This window comes from Cervus elaphus, chromosome 10, assembly GCF_910594005.1.
Source record: "Cervus elaphus chromosome 10, mCerEla1.1, whole genome shotgun sequence".
NCBI lineage: Eukaryota > Metazoa > Chordata > Mammalia > Artiodactyla > Cervidae > Cervus > Cervus elaphus.
Window position 1 is genome coordinate 26,647,846 of NC_057824.1, and position 23,485 is coordinate 26,671,330.

General features: G+C 41.6%; 1 protein-coding gene across 1 annotated transcript in view; it reads left to right on the forward strand.

Moving 5' to 3' along the window:
- The window catches only part of SHISA9 (shisa family member 9), a 515,393-nt gene extending 493,346 nt beyond the window's left edge, over positions 1-22,047 (forward strand). The window contains exons 4-5 of the mRNA XM_043914353.1: positions 12,751-12,798; positions 21,713-22,047. Coding sequence (XP_043770288.1) covers positions 12,751-12,798; positions 21,713-21,756 — 92 coding nt within the window. The 3' untranslated portion in view covers positions 21,757-22,047. The remainder of the gene's footprint in view (positions 1-12,750; positions 12,799-21,712) is intronic.
- Positions 22,048-23,485: the final 1,438 nt, after the last annotated feature.

Here is a 23,485-nt window from a genome sequence, read left to right on the forward strand (position 1 = left end):
TGATGCTTTCAAACTGTGATGCTGGAGAAGACTCTTGGGAGTCCCTTGGACTGCAAGGAGATCAAACCAGTCCATCCTAAAGGAAATCAGACCTGAATATTCATTGGAAGGACTGATGCTGAAGCTGAAACTCTGGCTGCCTGATGTGAAGAACTGACTCATTGGAAAGGACCCTGATGCTGGGAAAGATTGAAGGCAGGAGAAGAGGATGACAGGATGAGATGTTGGATGGAATCACCTTCTCAACAGACAAACTCTGAGAGATAGTGAAGGACAGGGAAGCCTGGTGTGCTGCAGTCCATGGAGTTGCAGAGACAGACACGACTTAGTTACTGAACAACAATGGTGAAATATCACAATAAAGCAAGTCACACAAATTTTTTGGTTTCCCAGTGCATATAAATGTTATGTTTACACTCTACTGTAGTCTATTGTGTATGCAATAGCATTATATCTTAGAAAGCAATGTGTATATCTTAATTTAAAAATACTTCACTGCTGGGGACTTCCCTGGTGGTCCAGTGGCCAAGACTCCAAGTACTCCCAATTCAAGGGTTCCATTCCTGGTCAGGGAACTAGATCCCACATGCTGCAACTGAAGATCTTGCATGCCAAAATTGAGACCTGGCCCAGCCAAATAAAGAAAGAATTATCTTTTGAAAATACTGTATTGCTAAAATATATGCTGTCATCTGAGCCTTCAGTGAGCCAAAGTAGTAAAGTCCAAGATCACTGATAACATGATGATCACTGATCATCATAACAAATAAAATATGGAAAAATTTTAAATATTGTGAGAATTACCAAAATTTGGCACAGAAACATAAAATGAGCAAATGTTGTCAGAAAAATGATGATGATAGACTTGCTCCATGTAGGATTTGCATAAATCTTCAGTTTGTAAAAAAAATCTTAAAAAAGTATCTACAATGCACAGTTAAGTGAAGCCCAACAATTGAGGCCTCCCTAAAATCCCCAAGAGTTTAAGGATTACTCTTGTATGACTACTTTAGGTGTGACTGGTTCCAGGCACTCAGTGTCAAAAGGGTTTGATATCTTTTCATCTCTGCTCTATTTTGCTCCTCATTGGTTTTATTCTCAGGCAGGCTATCTCCTGAATATTCTTTGGAAGGACTGATGCTGAAGCTGAAACTCCAATACTTTGGCCACCTGATGTATAGAACAGACTCACTGGAAAAGACCCTGATGCTGGGAAAGATTGAGGGCAAGAGGCGAAAGGGATGACAGAGGATGAGATGGTTGGATGGCATCACTGACTCAATGGACATGAGTTTGACCAAACTCCAGGAGATAGTGAAGGACAGGGAAGCCTGGTGTGCTGCAGTCCATGGGGTCGCAAAGAGTCAGACATGACAGAGAGACTCAACAACAACTCTCTCTCCATATGGTAGCAAGGTACACAATGAAAAATCCTAATATAAACACATCCCTTATTCCAATGGTCCCAGCAGTGTCTCCACACAGTGTTGCATTATTCACTCTGAGTCCTGCTCCATCTCTGAAACAATCACTATCTATAGGAAGGTTCAATGCTCTACTTGGCCAGCCTCTGTTCATGCGCTCATCTCTGAGCACAGAATGGGATTAGTGCCTCTGAAACACACAGAGAAGTTTCTAGAAAGGAGAAATTGTGAGCTGTTACCTGTGTCATCCCCCACAATATATAATATGTTTTATAGATTTCTTTTTCTTTTCCTAACCTTCTCTTCTAGACCCTGAGTAGAACAAAGGCTTGGACTTTCTATGTTTCTATAAGCCCAGTGTCTAGTACAATACCTAAAATATGTAGGTGTCCCAATAATGCAATGAATTACAATGCATAATGCATATGCATACTAAGAATCTTGTCTGGGGTCTGTTCCACAGCTCAAAACTAGTTCTTAAATGAATTGATAGTTCCTCTGGAGATAGAAGGCTTCCCAGGTGGCACTAGTGGTAAAGAACCTGCCTGCCAATGCAGGAGACATAAGAGACGCGGGTTCGATCCCTGGGTTGAGAAGATCCCCTGGAGAAGGGTGTGGCAACCCACTCCAGTATTCTTGCCTGGAGAATCCCGTTGACAGAGGAGCCTGGCAGACTGCAGTTCATAGGGTCATGAAGAGTCAGGCATTACTGAAGCAACTTAGCATGTATGCATGCCAGAGATAGAAATCATATCTGATTCACTGTGTTCTCAGCAAAGCACACATTTACTTGTTAAATAAGTCGCTGGTTCAGTGAATGACTTCTAGGTTCCACCACAGCAAGGGTCCCATCTCTTTGGCCTCTCAATTTGTAGTGACAGGTCCCTACACTCTAGGGGCCCAGACACCTCCAGCCACACTCTCCCTCCTCCCCGCCCCCAGGTGGACAGCTGCTCCTCACTCATTCCCCAGAGATGTCCAGAGGATGGAGACCATGGTAGGAAGGTAACAGGTTTCAATATAAAGAAGAGGCAAGAAGGAGACAAATGAGGAGTTCATTCCAAGTTCACGTCTATCTTATTTTGGAAGGAAGTGGGAAAGGAGAACACAGTTTTCATGAATAATGCTGCTTATTAAAATGCCTGCTCTCTCCGATGGTGATTAAGATGGATGCAGCATCACACTGACTTTCAGAGAGAGTGGGAGTACAGCTGACAATTTTCCCATCAAAGTTTTTCAGAAAGAAGGAGCAACTCTGAGGTCCCCTCCCTCTCCTCCTCCTGTTCCAGGATGCCTTTCCTGCAGAGCTCCTGGCTGCTTCAAGGCACTGGGGGAGGAATTCATCAGGGACTGACAAGTGGCAAATGCCATTAGCTTTCAACTATACTAAAGGACGTGAATACAGCAGGAATGGTGTCTTATCACCCTCTCCAAGGTCCCAGCCCCTGGGCCTACAACGGTGCCTGGGCCCTGGTTGTTGCTGTTCAGTTGCTAAGTCTTGTCGAGCTTCTTTGCAACCCCATGGACCACAGGGCCCCAGTCTTCCCTGCCCTTCACTATCCCTCAGAGTTTGTTCAAACTCATGTCCATTGAATCGGTGATGCCATCCAACCATCTCATCCTCTGGTGTCCCCTTCTCCTGGTAGGTATATATTACTTTGAATCATTCTGTCATGGCTGTCTATCCTTTTTTCGCATTCCACATTCCTTTCCTTTTCTTCTATTATTGATGCCTTTCTTTTGTTTTAGAGAACCACTCCCTTATCTCAATCCATGGTTCTGGGGATTAAAGAAGCTAATTTCACAAACTTCTTCACAAAGTTCTCCATGGTTCAACTAATATTAGGTATCATTATAGCTAATTTTACTTTATAATTCATGAAATATCCATGAAACAGGAAAGCATAGATAAATTATCAGATGTATGAAAGAGATCTTTTAAATTAAAATATCATAACCAAACTTTTTAAAGAACAAAATAAACATAAGAGTCGAAAAATAAAATCAGAGACATCTCAGAGGAAGTAGTACCAAAAGATAAAAACACAGAAACACATATATACATACTTTAAATTTGAGCATCAATCCAAGAGATTCAATATTTTACTAAAGAGAGTTTTAAAAAAAATAGAACAGGAATTACATAGAAAGGAAAACCTATTAAAGAAAAAAATACAAGAAATATTTTCCAGGTTTGAAAAACACTCTCTTTCTAACCCAATGACCAGAACAAAACAATAATAATAATAAAACTAAGACACATCATTATTTAATTTTAAAACAAGGGGAATAAAGAAAAGCTGAAATGCTTCAAAAGAGACAAAAAGGAGACAATATACAAAGAATTGGAAATGAGTATGGTATTAATTTTCTTAGCAATGATGCTGGAAACTAAGAGACAATAGAGCAATGATTTCAATTCTCTGACTAATAATGATTTCTGAATAAGAATTCTATGCCATTCAAACGAGCGACCAAGTATTAAGGGAAAGCTTTTTTTTCTTAGTATTTGTCAGTTCTCAGAAAGCTATTGGACAAAGTGTTCCTCTAAAAAGAAGTAGCCAAAAGACAGAAAAGTAAGATTTCTAGGGGAGGGATCCAGCAGAAAGCAGAAACAGAGGTCATTTTAAGAATGGTTTGGAGGGGATGTCTCTAGATGACGTTGGGAACTAGGCCCAGAGAACAGCCACAGCAGATTAGAACAGGAACACAGAGGCACTTGAGAGAGATGAATATAACTGTTTCACTTGACTCTGAGGAAAACAGTGCTAAAGTGATTTCTGGAGTTCTGTGGAGTGTGAAAGCTAAGCAAATGAAAAACTGAAGCAATTATCAACTCCAAGAAAATATAAAGTTACATTACTGAGAAAAGATAATCCATGTATACTGCTTAACTCAGCAGTATACTTATATGTACTAACTAGGCCATGACCTAGTTAGGTTCATGATCATTGAACACATAGTTATATTGGATAAATGTAAATAGAGACTAGAAAAATAATAGAAAGGTCAATGATACTATGAGTTGAGTTTTTGTAAAGATAAATGAAATTGAGAAATCTTTAGCAAGACTAACACAAAAAGAGATTAAAATAAATGAAAATGAAAGAGGATATATTACAATTGATGCCACAGAAACACAAAGGATCATAAGAGACTACTGTGAACAATTACATACCAACAAATTGGACAATTTGGAAGAAATGGATAAATTCCTAAAACCATGTGAACTACCAAGTCTTAATCATGAAGAAATAGGGAATCTCAACAGATCAATTATTAATAAAGAGATTAAATCAGTAATCAAAAAAGTCCTAACAAAGAAAAGCCCAGGACCAGATGGCTTCATGGGTAAATTCTACCAAACATTTAAAGAATAATTAATGTCAATCCTCCCCAAATTCTTACAAATATTTGAAGAGGAAAGGAATTGCTCCTAAACTCATTTTATGAGGCCAACAGAACCCTGATATCAAACTCAGATAAGGATCTCCAAGAAAAGAAAATTCCAGGACAATATTCCTGATAAGTATGAATGCAGAAAACCTCAGCACAATACTAGCAAACAAATTTCAACAGCACATTTAAAGGGTCATACAGTACCATCAAATGGGATTTATTGCCAGAATGTAAGAATGAGTCAACATATACAAATCAATATACAGGATACACCACACTGACAGAATGAAGGATAAAAATCATATGTTCATTTCAATAGATACTGAACAAGCATTTGCCAAAACTCAACATCTGCTCATGATTAAAAAAATCTCAGCAGATAAGGTATAGAGGAAATGAATGTCAACATAATAAAGGCCAAATGTGACATACCCACAGCTCACATCATACTTTAATGGGGAAAAACTGAAGCCTTTTCCTCTAAGATCAGAAACAAGACAAAGGTATCACTCTCAACACTTCTACTTGACATAGTATTGGAAGTCTTAGTCAGAAGTAATTAGGCAAGAGGAAGAGACAAACGGCACCCAAGTAGGAAAGGAAGAAGTGAAATTGTCTCCGTTTGCAGATGACATGAGTTTATATACAGAAAATCCTGAAGATGCCACCAGAAAAACCCTTAGAACTAATAAACGGATTCATTAAATTTTCAGGATATAAATTCAACGCGGAAAAAATCAGTTATATTTCTACATGCTAAGAGTAAACTATGGCATCAAAAGACCTGGAATACATTTAACCAAGGAGGTGAAAGACCTGATACTGGAAATTACAAAACATTGATGAAAGAAATTGAATAACATAAAAATAAAGGGAAAGATATCCCATGTTTGTAGACTGGAAAAATATTTAAGTGTCCATGCTGCCCCACCCCCTCAAAATCTACAGACTTAATGCAAATCTTATCAAAATTCCAACAGAGTGTTTCACAGATAGTAAAAAAATGATTTTAAAATTCATGTGGAATGTATGGAACTTTTGATTCTTCACCCAGGAAAATTCCACATGCTGTGGGGCAACTAAGCCCCATGAGCCACAACTACTGAAGCCCAAAAGCCCTAGAGCCACCGAAATGAGAAGCCTGCGCACCACAACTAGAGAGTAGCCCTCGTTCACCAGAACTAGAGAAAGCCTGCGCATCGCATCAAAGACTCAACACAGCCAAAAGTAAATGGATAAAATTTTAAAAGTGCATAGAGCCAAACACACACACGTGAATGAGTAAAAATAGGTGGGTTTATCAGTGTATCATACCAATGTCAATGTCCTGATAATGATATTTTACAAAAATTTCGCAAAATCATATTATTAGGGGAAACTGAGTAAATGATACACAAATCTCTCTATATTATTTCCTACAATAGTCCAAAAATTAAAATCCCATTGATTACTAACTGGAGTCATGAATTCCCCTCTACCTCATTTCTGAAGGTGAACGCTCATGACTTTTGGGTTTTTTTGGTCAGCTATTTATTTTAATTCCAATTACATAGTTACAAAATATTAGCTCTATTAGAAGGTACACATATTAACTTAATGATCAGAAGAAAACATTCACAAAAACTTATTTTTTTCCAGCTGATAAAGTAAAGCCTGTACCTTACAGAAAAACTATAAAATGCAAAAACATGCCAGGAATAAAATATCAGTAATTCCAATGCCATCACTGGTAATAATCTGCTTTGTCTTACTCAGATAATTTTTTATATGTGTGAAATTTTTCTATACACATAACCACACAGACATGCACACACACATATGTGTGTGTGTGGATGTGTGTGCTTATACTCATTGGGAATATGCTGCATTCATAAGCGAGGAAGGTGAGCAAGGTGGTCTCTAACATTACCTCCAGCTCTCCTGCAAGTTCCCCAAACATAGTAGGTTTATCATGATGACTAAGAGTTATTAAGGAAAAAAACCAAAGTACATTTTTAAGAGAAATACTTAATGAAATGGGGGCAGTGTTCATAATAGACTTGTAGATGAAAAAAGCAATTTATAAGATGGTATGTAGTATATTCCCAGTGAGTATAAGCACATTCATTATTTTAATGTGCATTCTTCCAGAATACATAAAACAGTCCGGAGTGGAAAGAGTCCTTTGAATTCAGACAAGCCTAGATTCAAATTCTGATTCCACCACATAATATCTTTGGAGACGTAACTTAACCTCTTTGTGTCCTAACTTCCTCTTCATTAAATGGGCTATAATAATTAGTAGTTAATTAGTTCTGAGAAGTTAATAATTTATTATGTGTCAGTCTGTTGGAGCAGAGCCTGGAACATAGTAAATGCTCAATATTATTTTTTACGTTTGTATCCTCAGACTACATGTAGTATACTTTTTTTGATGTCGACTTTTTGTGTTTTATTCAAATGGCATGCTTCCTGTATCAGTCTGTTTGTGCTTTTTTCTCCTCACAACAATCTATCTCAGATTTCTTTCCATATCACTAAATGTCAAATTATCTCATTCTTTGTCATTGTTGCATAGTATTCCATGATTGGCTATATCTCAATCTATTTACCAAGAGATTTAGATTGTTCCTAATTTTGTGCTATCTAAACTCATGCAAGTGTCTCTCTGAGCTATATATGAGAAATGGAATAGCTGGTTCACTAAACATGACTTGAAACTTTCAGATGGTGTGCTAAGATATAGTGCTGTCTATATGAACTTCAGAATGCCAGCAATGGTTTGAAAAATCTCCTTGCCACTCTTTAGAAATTATTTGATTTAAAATGTTGACTTGAAACAAATAGACTGCTATTTTTTCTCCATGAAAGGTGGGTTTCATCGGAATCAGCAGAGAATATTAACTTTGGGGTCTGCAACCATATTGAGTCACTGCAAGTCCCCAAGGAGCAAGAGAAGGAGAAGGCTTTTATAAAGAGGAAAAGCAAGTTGGGGTGGGAGTGGGGGTAATAGTAAACAAAGGTTCCGTGGCTTTTCACTGGCTCAGTCCTCACCAGCAAAGAAAAGGAGTCTTCCTTCCTTTGGGCTGTGCTATCATCAGAGGGCGTGAGAGCTCCCCCTTCTGGTTTCCCAACTCTACTTTATTGAGGTTTCTGTTTAGACCCAGAGGAATCGGGTGGAGAGGGAGGTGGGAGGGGGGATCGGGATGGGGAATACGTGTAAATCTATGGCTGATTCATATCAATGTATGACAAAACCCACTGAAATGTTGTGAAGTAATTAGCCTCCAAAAAAAAAAAAAAAAAAAAAAAAAGAACCTTCCTGCAAGATTGTCACAAGGATTAAATAAAACATGTGGGAAACTTCTTGGGAGATTCTGGAAAAAAAAAAAAAAAAAGTTTAACTGACATATCATAAAATATACCCATCTCTGTAAATTTACATACACTTGCAAGCAGAACTATGATTTTACTTTGCTGTGTATTGAATTGTGTACAGCAAACAAGATATATTGAAATCTCGACCCCCAGGAGCTCAGCACATGACCTTGTTTGAAAATAGGCTTGTTGTAGGTATAATTAGCTTAACGTGACTTTCTCTTGTTTTGAGGCACCAAGTTGGTGGTACTTTGCTACAAAAGCCCTAAGAAACTAATATACATTTGTTTTTAAAAAAATTTCATTGGAGTTTAGTTGATTTCCAATGTGCTAACTTCTGCTGGAGAGCAAAGTGATTCAGTTATACACATACATACATTTTTATATTCGTTTCCACTATGGCTTATCACAGGATATTGAATATTGTTCCTGGGCTATACAGTAGGACCTTACTGTTTATCCATTCTACACATAATAGTTTGCCTCTGCTAACTCCAGACTCCCAATCCATACCTCCTTCACACCTCTTCTTCTGGAAAATCACAAGTCTGTCTTTTCAGTCTATATATTAGTTTTTAGTGTTTTCAAATATAGCTGTTTTTTTTTTTTCAGTAGAAATACATGGTACACATTTAGAGCACTTCCATCACCTTAGTAAGATCCCTTATTCTTTATGCAATTTGCAGTTCATTTCACCCTGACCCTAGGAAAGCACTGACTCCTATGATGGAGCACAGGAGATTCAAGTCTTCCAGCTGATGCCTGGCTTGATATTATCCCTGAGGATTCATTTTCACTCATGAAAATGACTCAGTAGGGAGACTCTTGGGTGATCAACTTGGGGATATAATTTCATTCCACCCTTTCCTCCACTTTTGGCCTCAAAAGTTCTCAACTATTGGGTCAAACTAAAATGTGAAAACCTAGTGAAACTCTCCTCCATATATGTGTAGACTCCACACTCAAAATCTGGGCAATTTTAGATGATCCACAGTTCATCTGTGAATCCCAATTTAAGAATCCTTGTTTTTCTATCGTCTGCTTGAATATCTGTGGTGATGGGGAGGTCGATACTACTGAGGCAGTCCATTCTACCCTGGGGAGCTCTCTGCCCTGTGGAGCAATTTCTATTCGTTGAAATCTGGGTCCTGGTGGCTCCCACGTATCAGTTCTGGGATTGTCTTTGTGAATTGCAATATGGAACCGGAGAGCGAAGAGTTTTCAGTCCCAGGAGATAAGTAGGAAACTACAGAAAGCTGCATGGAAATGACTGTCAAACCTCTAGCAGAGTCTCAGGATGGAGAAGCAGTGGGAAAGCTCAGAATTTGGAAAATCTTGTGTTTGAAAAGTCCTAGTTCTACTATGTGCTGTGTCCTTTGGAAATATCGATAGCCTTTCCGAGCCTAAGTCTCCTTTGTAAAAGAGAGAAACTTGGCTCATAATAGTTATCAAAAATCAATTTGAGCAAAAAATAGGACCCGATTCAGAGGAGATGGAAAAATCACAGAGGAAAGGGAATTTTCATGTTTAGTAGCATCCTAACAAATGAGATTATCAAGTCTTTAATACATAAATCTTTTTTAAAATGTTTGTGTTATTGTACAGTTGCTAAGTCATGTCCAGCTCTTTAGGACCCCATGGACTGCAGCACACCAGGCTCTCCTGTCTTCACTATCTCCTGGAGCTTACTCAAACTCATGCCCATTGAGTTGGTGATGCCATCCAACCATCTCACCCTCTGTTGTCCCGTTCTCCTCCTGCCCTCAATCTTTCCCAGCATCAGGGTCTTTTCCAGTGAGTTGGCTCTTCTCATCAGGTGGCCAAAGTATGGGAGCGTCAGCTTCAGCATCAGTCCTTCCAATAAATATTCAAGGTTAATTTCCTTTAGGATTGACTGGTTTGATCTCCTTGCTGTCCAAGGGACTCTCAAGAGTCTTCTCCAGCACCACAATTTGAAAGTAAAGACTTTATTTTTTAGAAAAGTTTTAGGTTCACCTCAAAACTTAAAGAATGCTGTATAGTATGTAGCATTTTTAGATTGGTTTCTTTCACTTAGACAGTCATAAGCATTTAAGGTTCCTTCATGTCTTTTTATAGCTTGATGGGTCATTTCTTTTTAACACTGAATAATATTCCACTGTCTGGATGTACCATAGTTCACTTACCCATTCACCTATTGAAGAACATGCAACTTTTATTGAATTAAATTAGGTCTCCATCTTACACTCAAGTGACCACAGCATGGAATGAGCAGACAGCAGCCATTTGGAAGGGAAATTAGGCCTGTCAATGATTCAGGGTCTCACCAACATACCACAAAAGACAAGTCTTAGGTCACTAGCATCCTAACACCTACCAAACTAAGAAATTAAAGAAATAAAATTGATTAGCTGAGGATACTGGAATTGGCCTGAAAATCACAATGCAATACCTCTACCAATTATAACCACCAACAGGTTCCATCCATCCCTACTTGCCTACAATGGGTGCTCTTGGAACTTCAGATCCAGGAAATGCAGCCCCATCCTGCCTTGTTATCCCCACTTACTTCTAATGAAACTACTAGATTAGGCATTCGATTTAACAGGGTCTTTGAAGATTTCAATTGGCAAGTGCCAATGATGAGACTTGAAAAAATATCTGAATTTTTGCCTTGGTTTTCTGAAGGCTGACTTAAACAAAACTTAAATACAATGTTTTACTTTTTTTTTTTCTTTTCAGGCTTAAGGGGATTTTTTTCTCCCTTTTCAAAAGACACCAGGTGAACCAGAAACAAACACACATTTTCCAAAACCAGTGAACCATGACATCAGAATTTTCTTTCAAGCTATACCCAAGTCAAACTTTTACTTCATACAGTTGGAGATTCTCAGCTAAATTGGCCCCAGACATGGAATTGTTTTTACCCAATTCACAGCCAATATGAAGTGTGTTCACCAGGTCTCTCTCTGGCTCTGTGATAGTTACTGTTGAGGTTTTTATGGTCCCATCCTGTTTCTTCTCTGCATCTTAGTGGCTGTGTCTCTTCATCTCCCCCGTGTCTCTGTCTTTTGTCTTTCTGCTTTCTACTGTGTCTCTCTCTCCTTCTCTGTAATCTTTTCTCTCACTTCGCCTTCTGAAATGCTCATAATATAAAGACCCTGGACCACAAAGCCTGGGCTTGAAATCTACCCCCATCTCTGGCTATGTCTCCTTATCTGTCAGAGGTGCTAAGAAGGGTGCCCGGCATGTAAGAAGCATGCTCTAGTCAATCACTATTATTATTTCCCAAGTTTGTGTAGCCAACTTCCCTAAGTAGTTTCTGGGACCAGCAAACAGGGTGACATAGCAGATTTGGAAAGAGAAGACTGTGGGAGAGAAAGACTTCATGGGTTGAGGGAATGAGAGACCTACTTAGTTCTCTTGGCTGTGTGGTTTCTCCTCACATCTTTTACAAGAAGCAATAGGAGATGTCCCAGAAGATGGAAGGGTTTGCACATATAACGTCCTGATTGTCAGAGCATTTTAACTATTGAATCTACACTCCCTCTACTCCAACCCGTGAAAGTGGTGAGAGTAAGAGTTTTGAGGATAGAAAGGGAAAGAGAAAGACAACATGAGAAGGTACATAAGAGAAAGAGGATGAGAATAAATGAGAAGATGGAAAGAGAATCAGTCAGAGAGAGAGAGAATAAAAGGAAAAGAACCCGATAGGCAGAGGGAGAGATGCACTGTGGCCATAGACCAGTGTTTTCTGCTGAATAGAGTAGGCAAGACCAACCTGCTTCCTTGGGGGGAAAAAGATGCTATGGTCCACACGATTACTCCTGATCATACACTGCACTGAATGTAAACCTATTTTCTGTTCTATTCTGGTCTTACTACAGTTCACTCTGCTGCCTCGGTTTCCAGCTGAGGTGCTGCTTGTGTAAGTCAAAGGCGAACTTCATACGGCAAAGATTTGGCTCCTTAGCAACCGATCAAAGTTAGGCTAAAGAAAATAGAGCACGTGGCCCTGCAGAGTTAGAGAACAGAGATATTGATGCATTTCATTCGAAAGCAACAAACAAAAGACAACCCCCAACAAACCTATCCCATGCCATCTGCGATCAATATGCATCATTATAGCTACGCAGATGGCTAGGTTCTGGGAGGGTTCCAAGCCAGTGGTTCTCAGCCTCCGCTATGACTGTGATCACCTGGGAGCTTTCAAAAGAAAAGTCTCAGTATCCAGGTTGCACGCCCCCCTAGACCAGTTCAATGGTGGGGCCCAGGCAGCATTTTCAAAGCCCCCCACGGGACTCCAGTGTGCAGTTGAGGTTCACAACCTCTGATCTTGGATGAGTCAAGCCACAGTGTTTCCAAACTCTATAACCTGACTGCAGCAGGGAGGGTAATGCAAGAGATGGCTGCACCTGTTGGGTAATTGCGGTAAAAATTCAGAACTGTCAGGGGACTATGAAAAGTCCATCTGTTTTGGATAAGTGATGCGGTCTAATCAAATGATATTCTTCAAGAGCAACTTTCTCATTCTCTGACATTTGGTTTGCCCCTGGTGTTTGATGGTCCTGGTTTGCTGCTGTCTGTTTAGGGCCATCTGCTGCCTGTGGTTCTGGCGGGAGGAGCAGAACTCAGCCGGGTGAGGCGGGGGGTGGGGGGGCTTCCCTGCCTGCCAGTGTCCTGGGGGTGAAGAAGTCTGTGCCGGGGCATGGCCCTGCACCTCGGCCTCAAGCTCCCGCCACACCCCTGTTGTGGGTTGAATTGTGTCTCCAGTCAGATTCATATGTTGAATTCCTAACCCCTAGAGCCTTACATTTTTATTCTTTATCATTAGAGTATAATTCCTTTACAATGTGATGTTAGTTTCTACCGTACAGTGAAATGAATCAGCTCTCATTCCTTGCCTCTTGGACCTCCCCCCCACCCCGCCATCCCATCCATCTAGGTCACCGCAGAGAACTAAGCTGAGTCCCCTGTACCATAAACGGCAGCTTCCCACTAGCTGTCTATCTTACACATGAAGTGAAAGTGAAAGCTACTCAGTCGTGTCCGACTCTTTGTGACCCTGTGGACTATACAGTCCATGGAATTCTGCAGGCCAGAATATTGGAGTGGGTAGCCTTTCCCTTCTCCAGGGGATCTTCCCAACCCAGGGATCGAACCTAGATCTCCCGCATGGTGGGCAGATTCTTTACCAGCTGAGCTACCAGGGAAGCCCTTCTATACAGAAGCTTCCACAGGAAGCCCTTTTACACTACCATTTTACACATGGTAATGTATATATGTCAACCATACTCTCCCTGTTCGTTCCACCCTCTCCTTCCCCCTGGGTCCATATGTTCGTTCTCTATATCTGCATCTTTATTCCTGTCCTGCAGATAGGTTCATCTGCACTATTTTTCTAGATTCCATATATTTGCATTAATATACAGTATTTGTTTTTTCTCTTTCTGACTTACTTCACTCTGTATGAGAGACTCTAGGTCCATCCACATCACTATAAATGACCCAGTTTTGTTACTTTTTATGACTAAGTAGTATCCCATTGTATATATGTATTACATCTTCATCTTCCATTCACTTGTCATTGGACGTTTGGCTAACCCCCAGTGCTTTAGAATGTGACTTTATTTTTTTTCATCGAACTATAGTTGATTCACTATGCTGTGTTAATTTCACGTGTACTGCAAAATGACTCAGTTTTGTCTATATATCTATATATATTCTTTTTCAGAGTCTTTTCTTCTATAAATTATTACGAAATATTGAGCAGACTATGACATTTAGAAATACGGTCGTGGCAGATAAAATTATTTAAGATGAGGTCCTACTGGAGAAGGATGGACCCTCCCCTTAATCCAGTATGAGTGGTGTCTTATGAAAAGTGGGACTTTGGGTGCAGACATGTACCTGGGCATTTCATCATGTGAAGCTGAAGGCAGAGATCGGGTGCGATGCCTCGACACAAGCCAAGGAACATCGAAGATTGCCACCAGACCTCCAGAAGCTAGGGAAGAGGCATGGGACTGACCTCTCTCACCACCTCCAGGAGGAACCAGCCCTGCTGACACCACAGTTCCTGATTTCTAGCCTCCTGAATTGGGAGACAATGCATCTCTGTTATCTAAGCCACCCAGTGTGTGGTTACTGTGACAGTAGTCCAGGCCAGAAGAACCAACCCTTCACCTGATGGGAATAAGTGGAGGGTTTTGGCAGAAGACACGTGCTAAACTAATCAACTGCTCTGGTGGTAATCTGTGCTCGGTCACTCAGTAGTGTCCAACTCTTTACCACCCCATAGACTGTAGCCTGCCAGCCTCCTCTGTCCATGGGATTATCCAGGCAAGAATACTGGAGTGGGTTGCCATTTCCTCCTCCAGGCGATCTTCCCAGCTCAGGGGATCGAACCCGCATCTCCTGCACTGGCAGGCAGATTCTTTACCACGGTGCCACCTGGGGATTCTGCCCTAGTTATAAACCTGATTTCAAACCAATCCCCATAATTGTTGCTCTCGGCCCCGTCCTGCTCATGGTACCTGCTGCCCTTAGCTGGCCAGCTTCATGGGCATGTAACCTGTGCAGTGTCTGTGGCTTTTCATTGGCTGAGCCCTTGCCAGAAAATAAAAGGAATCTTCTTTTCTTTTTTTTAAATAATATAGATTTATTATCTCATACTTTCCATCTTTCAGAAGGTTATATGCAGCTTAGCTTGCTGGTTTCTTTGCTTAGAGTCTCACGAGGCTCACATGGTTACACTGGGCCCAGTTGGATAACTTAGGATCCTCTCTCTGCCTTAAGGTCAACTGACTAGTCACCTTAATGGAATCTTTCTTCTTCTCAATGGGCTGTGCACTTAGAAGGCCTCTGGGCTTGTTTCTGTTCTCTAGTGTCGCCATCTTGAAATCCTGAATCATTTCTTAACCTGGGCCCAGCATCTTCACTTTGCACTGGGCCCTGCAAAGTCTATAACCAGTCCTGTCCCCAAGCCTCTCACCAATTTTCCTTCCTTCAGTCACATCCTGTTTACTTGCTCGTAGCAATTTCTCATTGTTTCTGGTCCACTAATGTCCCTCTCTTGTTGTTTTCCATTGATCATTTGTTTTCCCTTTTAGTAATATTATTTTGGTCATTTCCAGGGGTTTGGGACAGAAGATGGCAGAAGGGGACTGTGTTGGACATCCACTCTGGTGTATTGTTGGGGTTTCCCTGGCGGCTCAGATGGTAAAGAATGCACTTGCAATGCAGGAGACCTGGGTTCAATTCCTGGGTAAGTCTTATTAAAGACCACAGCTGAAGGAAGGGGTGAAAGTGAAAGTGAAGTCGCTCAGTCATGTCCGACCCTTTGTGACCCCATGGACTGTAGCCCACCAGGCTCCTCCATCCATGGGATTTTCCAGGCATGAAGACTGGAGTGGGTTGCCATTTCCTTCTCCAGGAGATCTTCCTGACCCAGGGATTGAACTCGGGTCTCCTACATTGTAGGCAGACGCTTTACCGTCTGAGCCCCCAGGAAAGTAACAGTTCATTAGAGGTTGTGTGAATCTCTGAGAACAGGGAATCCAGCTTTGAGGCTCAGGTGACCAAGTGGGACCAAGAACTATGGAGGCAGCGCTGCATCGCTCAGGACTCTTGAAAGTGGTGGCTGTTCACATTAGCATAAGGTTTTGCTCTTCTGATCATTTTATTCATAGCTCTCCTTGAAACCCTGGCATGGATTTCTACCCCTAGGATGACAAGCTGGGCTACTGTTCCCACTTCTTTCTTCCCTCCCTGAATTAGAAATTGCACCTCCCTGCCTTTTTCCGCGGTGTGTGTCTCTTCCTCTGTGGGCAAAGTGACCTTTCCTGCCCTGGCCAGATGACCGGCCTTGGCCAATGGAACTTGAATGGAACTACCATTGTGCCAGTTCCCAGCTGAGACCCTAAGAAACATTACATGCTTCCTCTCACCTTGTTGCATATCTGCCATCACCATGAGGAAAACATGCCTCACTTAACCATTGGTCCAAAGAGAAGGAGGAAGCAGGTGGGGTCAACTCACTGCCCAACCTAGATTCAAACCTAGCTGATTCTAGTCAAGCCCAGAAACACAACTGCCTCTCCAGAGACCCATAAGCAAAACCAAAAGGCTTTTTATTTTATTTTTTTATAGTGCAAGTAGTTTGGGAGGTTTTTGTCAGGCAGAATTACAATAGCAAAAGCTGACTGATACAGAAATGTTGTTAACTGGGTTTGTACGGCTTTTTCTGGCTGGTCCATTCTTATTAACCCAGACTTATCCCCCCAGCTTCATCCCCTTCTCTCCAGCACATGCTCTGTTCTTTCATTCTTTAACTGTACCATGTCTTGCTTGGCTTTGAGCACTACCCTTTCGCCTGGTTAATTCCTCATTCTTTGGCTCTCAGACTAAATTCCACTTCCACCAGTAAATTTCTGTATGGTCAGGCCCCTAAGATGGCTAATCTCTTGCTCTCTGTACATCCCCTGCTTGACCAATGCCTGCTTCACCTACACCCTGCTCACACGACTAACCTTCCTACATACTTGCCTCTGCCCCAGCTAGTGATTGTTCCGATCGTCAGATTAGAACATCTCAACCATGATAGCTTATCAAAGGGGTGGTGAGCAGTGTGCCCCACTGCTCGTTTCCCTGGTAACGGATGAGCCAATCTGACGTCAATTCCCCCTATAACTGGTAACCTCCTGCCATGTCCCACCCACCTCATGGTGGGGTGTCGCTCCAGGAGCTTGCTTGTAAGATCCCCCCATTCATTAAACCATTGATGTCTCTGTCACTGACTCCAAGCTCTTTTTTCCGTCCTGAAGCTGGCTAAGTACAGGGCTTGCAGACTGCTGGGTGCAGCCCAACAATCTTCCATGAGACTCGCTGGAAAATGCCAACGGCCCCTGGTATATGCCCCTGTTGCACCATGTTCTGCTCCTATTACAGCACTTGAAACAGTATAATATCATGATTAGTCTGATAGGAAAACATATTAAGACATGGGTGTTTCATTGTCACTTCTGTAGAATGATAAGAACAAAGGAGAAATAGCCACGCTTTCCTTTCCAAACTCCCCCCAATCCCCCACACTAATCCCAAGTTGTCTATAGGACCCCTTCTTCCATGTCAATTTTTTGTTTGTTTGTTTGATTATGAATTTATTTTATTATTGGAGTATAAATGCTTTACTGGAGAAGGAAATGGCTACCTACTCCAGTATTCTTACCTGCAGAATTCCATGGGCTGAGGAGCCTGGTGGGCTACAGTCCATGGGGTCACAAAGAGCCGGCCACAACTGAGCGACTGAGCACATAATTGCTTTACAGTGTTAGTTTCTGCTGTCCAACAAAGTGAATCAGCTGCATGTATACACATATCCCCTCCCCCTTGGACCTCCCTCCCCCATCCCACCGCTCTAGCTCAGTGCTCTGTGACGTTTCTCCATGTCATTTTAAAGCAAAGTAAGAATGTGGGCTTGTTTTTTTTTTTTTTTTTCCCCTGCATCTTATGAAATTCTAAGTCATTTCTGGCATCATCCCAGCAGGGGAACAGGAAGAGAGGAGCTTGACTTTGGGGTCTAGCTTTGAGACAAGAGTGTCCCCCAGAGTGAAGATGGACAGTGGGGATGGATGCTCGGCACAAGGACTTGGAGGTCTAGTGCACCAGAGACATTGGACCACAAAGTCTGGGCTGCTGGTCAGTAAGACTGGTTGTTTCTCAGATGTCATGGAAACCACAGCAGGAACCGTGAAGGCTCATACACTAGGACACTCCCAGAAACCAGGAGAGACGTAGGGAAGGGTGGAGACCTCTGTATCCTTGTTCTACTGCTGCAAAACCACCACTAATCCAAGGGCTTGAACCAATACAAATTTATTATCTCACCATTTCCCGGGGTCAGGAATCTGGGCCAAGCATAAGTTCTCAGCTAGGAGTCTCAAGGGATAAAATCAAGGTCCTCTGCAAAGTCCCATATTAAGAGACTGAGCCTGGTAATGCCCAAGATTGAATTACCTGCCAATCAGATACAATTGGGGCTTGAACTGAGCCCTCACTTGGTTTACAGACAATAAATATCTTTGCTATTTCTTGGAACCTCACTTTTAAAAAATAATTTGACTGGAGTATAGTTGATTTGCAATATTGCATTAGTTTCAAGTGTGCAGCAAAGTGATTTTATATAGATATATATATATATATGGGGCTTCCCTAGTGGCTCAGTGCTAAAGAATCTGCCTGCCAAGCAGAAGATGCGAGCTCGGTCCCTGGGTAGGGAAGATCTCCTGGAGAAGGAAATGGCAAGCCACTCTAGTATCTTTGCCTGGGAAATCCCCTGGACAGAGACGCCTGGCAGGTTACAGCCCATGGAGTTGCAAAAGACACAACTTAGCAACAAAATAACAGCAACAATATGTGTGTGTGTGTGTGTGTGTGTGTATTCTCAAAAAATTCTTTACATTCTTTTCCATTATTTGCAGTACACAGTAAATTTCAGGATATTTGTGGTATACAAATAAATAAATCCTTGTTGTTTACCTGTTTCATATATAGTGCTCACATTTTGGGCTGAGATTCACATCTGCTGTGCTTTAAGCCTGTCTTTCCTGGTAGACCGTGAGCTCTTGGCAACTGGGATGCTCCTGTTTTACTCTGTTATATCTCCAGATTTCACTCAGTGCTTAAAACATACAGAGAGGGAATCAACGCATTTGTCAAATGAGTGACTGACTGTTAGGTGCTCAAGAAATGCTTTCCTACTGCACGAAACTGAACCAGTTCTCATAAACATCACGGGGCTCGCAAAGACAGTTCTAGCGAGGAAGCAACCAGGTGTGGGAAGTTGAGGTAAGAGGTTCAGGGTCACATAAATAGTAACAGCAGAGCTAGAACTTTTTCATTATCTTCAGAGGAAAAAAAAAATATTCCTTTCTATTTGGAACGTGGCCCTGAAATGTGACACTGACACATTCTAAATCGCATGACTCACGCTTTCATCTTCCATGATCAAGAGTGGGGGAAAGCATAACAAATTAGAAACCTTTACAAGATGAGATTTTAGGCTGAGCCCTGAGATGCTAACGTCTCCTAGAAACTCAAACCCTGCAGTGGCTGGATTTTCCAAATGGATGACTCTCCTTTTGTAAAGGAGCACAAACTAAGGCAATCCCAAGGGCTCACAACAGAACTTGGTTTGTCTCAGACAGGCTTGACTCTTATTTCAGGATTTCTGTTGCTTAAACAGGGTAGGGCTGTTCAGTGAACAGCAATCTAGGGTGTGGGTTTTATTTCTTATCAATCTTGTGTTGTTGTTCGGTAACTAAGTCGTATCTGACTCTTTGCGACCCCATGAACTGCAGCACGCCAGGCTTCCCTGTCTTTCACCATCTCCTGGAGTCTGCTCAACTTCATGTCCGTAAATCATGTGCCACTCTGTTAATTCTTGCCTCAGGGCCTTTGCCTATGCTGTGATGGCTGCTGAGAAGGCTCTTCCACCTTCCACGTTTCCATCCTTCAAGAATTCTTGACTTAAACATCAATCTCCAAACGGCGTTTTCCTGGTACTCGATCTGCAGGCATCCTCCTTCTCCCTTTATCCTTCTCCCTGTATTCCACGTGTAGCATTTTTCATAATTTTTTCAATATATATTAATTTCATGTGCTTGTCCATCCCTCACTAGATTACAGGCTTCACAAAGGCAGCTAACAGTGTGGTTTATTCACCAATGCTAACCCAGCTCTAATACAGTGCCTGGACAATATTATATTCACTGATTATTTGTTAAATAAATGAATGAATGAATACATTAATAAATGGAGTTCATCAGGCCATTTAGCAAGTATTGATTAAGCCCCAATTTTGTGCACCAGATGCTGGGATTAAAAAATCATACAAGACCTGAGTCCTTCCTTCTAGGTGTTCACAGTCTAGTGTAGCAACTTGCACAGATATATCCGAAATGATCCAGGTTTCACCTGGCTTACCCTCAAATGGAGCCAAATTGGCATAAAAACTTAAATTGCAATGGTTCTTTGTCTCCAGCAAAGAACTACATGGCCTTCTCCTTCCCCACCATCTCCCTTGGCTTTTTGTGAGGCCCCAGCCATGATTCACGCGTGCTCAAAGACCAGCCCACTTAGGTCTCATCACTAACGTCCTGGTAAATTGCCACATCACTCCTGGCTCTGCTGCTTTTGGTTCCTACCAGGAGTGTGGCTTTCCGGCCTTCCTTGGGAGTTCTTCCATACCTCAGTGCTCCATAACAGGCCAGCTGGGGGTAGCCATGGTTTTCCAGCACAGAAATGAGGAGGGTGTGTATCTATTAATCCCAAACGCCTAGTTTGTCCCTCCCCTCGCCTTTCCTCTTTGGTAACCATAAGTTTGTTTTCTATGTCTGTGAGTCTATTAAATTTATTTCTTTACTGAAATATATTTGACATATAACATTGTAGAAGTTTAAGGCATATTACCTGTTAATTTGACACATTTACATAGCACAATATAATGATCATTGTAGATTTAGCTAACACCTCTATCACAACACATAATTATCATTTCTGGAAATAAGTATTCTGAGCCTAATTAAGTTCTAGTCTCTTAGCCATTTTGATATTTATATTACAATGTTACTGTGTGTAAACACTATGCTATGCTTTCGATCTCCAGGCCTTCTTTATCTACTAGCTGCAAGTTTCTACCCTTAAGCCACATCTTCACTATGGTGAGGGAATAAGATAATCACTTATAGCCAATCCCCTGATGCCTGGAAATCTCCATTGTAATGAGCAATGACTGTAAAGTTTAAACAACTTCCTCATTGTCACTTTATAAGCCATCCTGTCAAGTCATGCCCCTGAGCTTCATAGCCTTTTCAAGTCTGAAAGTTCCCCATTCACAAACTGTTCTTATATGTAAGAACATACTAACTACTGTTATTTAGTACATCTTACTAAACGCTGTTTATTGATTTGGTTACTTCAAGTTTGCTATTTCTGGATTTGTGGCAGAGTCAAATCATTATAACATAAAGTCATAACATTATAACATAAATCATTATAAAATTCACTATTTTTCTTTTCAGAAAGACCAAGTGTGATCATTCATGTTAAGTTGCTTCACTCACGTCTGACTCTTTGCGACCCTATGGACTGTAGCCCCCCCAGGCTCCTCTGTCCATGGGATTCTCTAGGCAAGAATACTGGAGTGGATGGCCACGCCCTCCTCCAGGGGATCTTCCTGATCCAGGGATCGAACCTGAGTCTCTTATGTCTCCTGCATTGGCAGGTGGGCTCTTTACCACTGGTGCCATCTGGGAAGCCCCAGTGTGATCATGGACGGGAGGCACATTCAGATACCACCCGCCAACTCTCAGTGGGGACAGGGGGGCAGGGCAGCCATGGCTCTCCTTGGCCTCCCAATGGCGTCTTTCTCCAATAAGGGGGACAGTTGCTGCCAGGGTCCCCACAATGGTGACTCAACTAGATAAAATTCATTCTGAAAATCTTCTCTCCATGTCTAAACACATCAGCTTGCCTGTTTCCATTTCATGCAGATCACATGACCCCAAAGGGCCAGCTATTGAAGGACACAGTCTAGAAGACACTGGATGTGCACCCTCTCTTCTTGACGTGGACTTAATTTATTGAGAACCAAATGAGGAAATTGCTGTGAACCAAATACATTTACCCAACATCTCTTAGCAGGTAAGCTGGTGATTCTCCAACAAAAGCCTATGTCCATGCCACTTGGGGAGCGCACTAAAATGCATATTTCTAGGTCCAGACCTAAAGAGTTTGGCAACCCTGGGGAAACACTACTATAAGTTGTCAGAGTAATAAACATACTGCTGGATCTTCCAAAGTTTAAGAAGAATTTATTGGGCACCTATACTCCAATTATTCTTCTGAGCTCTTTACCCACTTTCATTTCTTTAATCTTCTTAATGAACTTATCCTAAAGGAAATCAACCTTCAATATTCATTGGAAGGACTGTGACTGAAGCTGAAGTTCCAATACTTTGGTCACCTGATGCAAGGAACTGACTCATTTGAAAAGACTCTGATGCTGGGAAAGATTGAAGGCGGGAGGAGAAGGGGATGACAGAGGATGAGATATTTGGATGGCGTGGACATGACGGACATGAGTTTGAGTAGGCTCTGGGAGTTGGTGATGGACAGGGAAGCCTGGCATGCTGCAGTCCATGTGGTCGCAAAGAGTCGGACACAACTGAGCAACTGAACTGAACAATTATAAACTGAGTTTGGAGCAGCATATTTGATGTGTGGTATATCTTGTGGAATGAATGAATGGATGTGTAATTGACCAGAAATGAGAGGTACCCTGTGGAATGCACCCTTGATAGCAATCATATTAATCTCATGTGGAATATTATTCATGATCTCTATTGGGTTTGACATCTCCCAAACACCCAATTGGAAATGGAGACAGTAATTCAAAAGCATTACTTAATCACAGTATTAGATGGTGCTGCTAAGTGTCATCATAGACATACTTCCACAAGGAAAGAAGCATGTTATTAGCATTAAATGATCTGAGTAGGTTGTATAAGGAACTGAATACAGAATGATGCCTTCCCAGTTCAGGGTCTAAAAGACAGGCTAAGAAACAAGTAACTCAAATTTGTAGATGAAGGCTTTGGTACTAAGTGGTTGGGATTTGGGGGCAAGTCACTAATTTACCACTATGGGCCTCAGTTTCCTCCCCTGTGAAAGAAAAGGGGCATAAAGCTGGTGGTTCCTCTGATTTTCCTTTGACCCCATCAAACTATCCCCCTCTGAAAATATAAGATATTGCAAGGGGAAGTAACTCAACAGATCTTGAAAATGGTAGATTTCTGATTCAAACACAGTCTTTCTTTACCCTTAATCCATTCATGTTCCACTATTATTTTCTTTATGTCCTCTCCACTATTATTTTCTTTATGTCCTCTCCACTACCTGAAATGCCCTTCTTCACTCAAAAAACAACAAAATGTAGCTTGGGTACCTGTAATTGTCCCTATTGAAATTCGATCCCTGGACTCAGAACAGAGGCCCCTCTCCCTCTTTGACCCTTTGAGACTTTCTGACCAGCATTCTGCTGCCCTATACTCCTTCCTTACCACTCAACCATGCTCCCCAAAGTCCTACAGCTTGTACACCAGGGGCCTTGTGGGTTGGGAAAGCTACATGACATAGTATAAGATATCAGTTGAGTCCCAGAGTTAAACACATATGGGTTTTCTAACTTCACAACTTCCTATGTGTGTGACTCTGGAAACACAACACTTTATATCACTAAGCCTTAACTTGCTTATGTAAGGGGA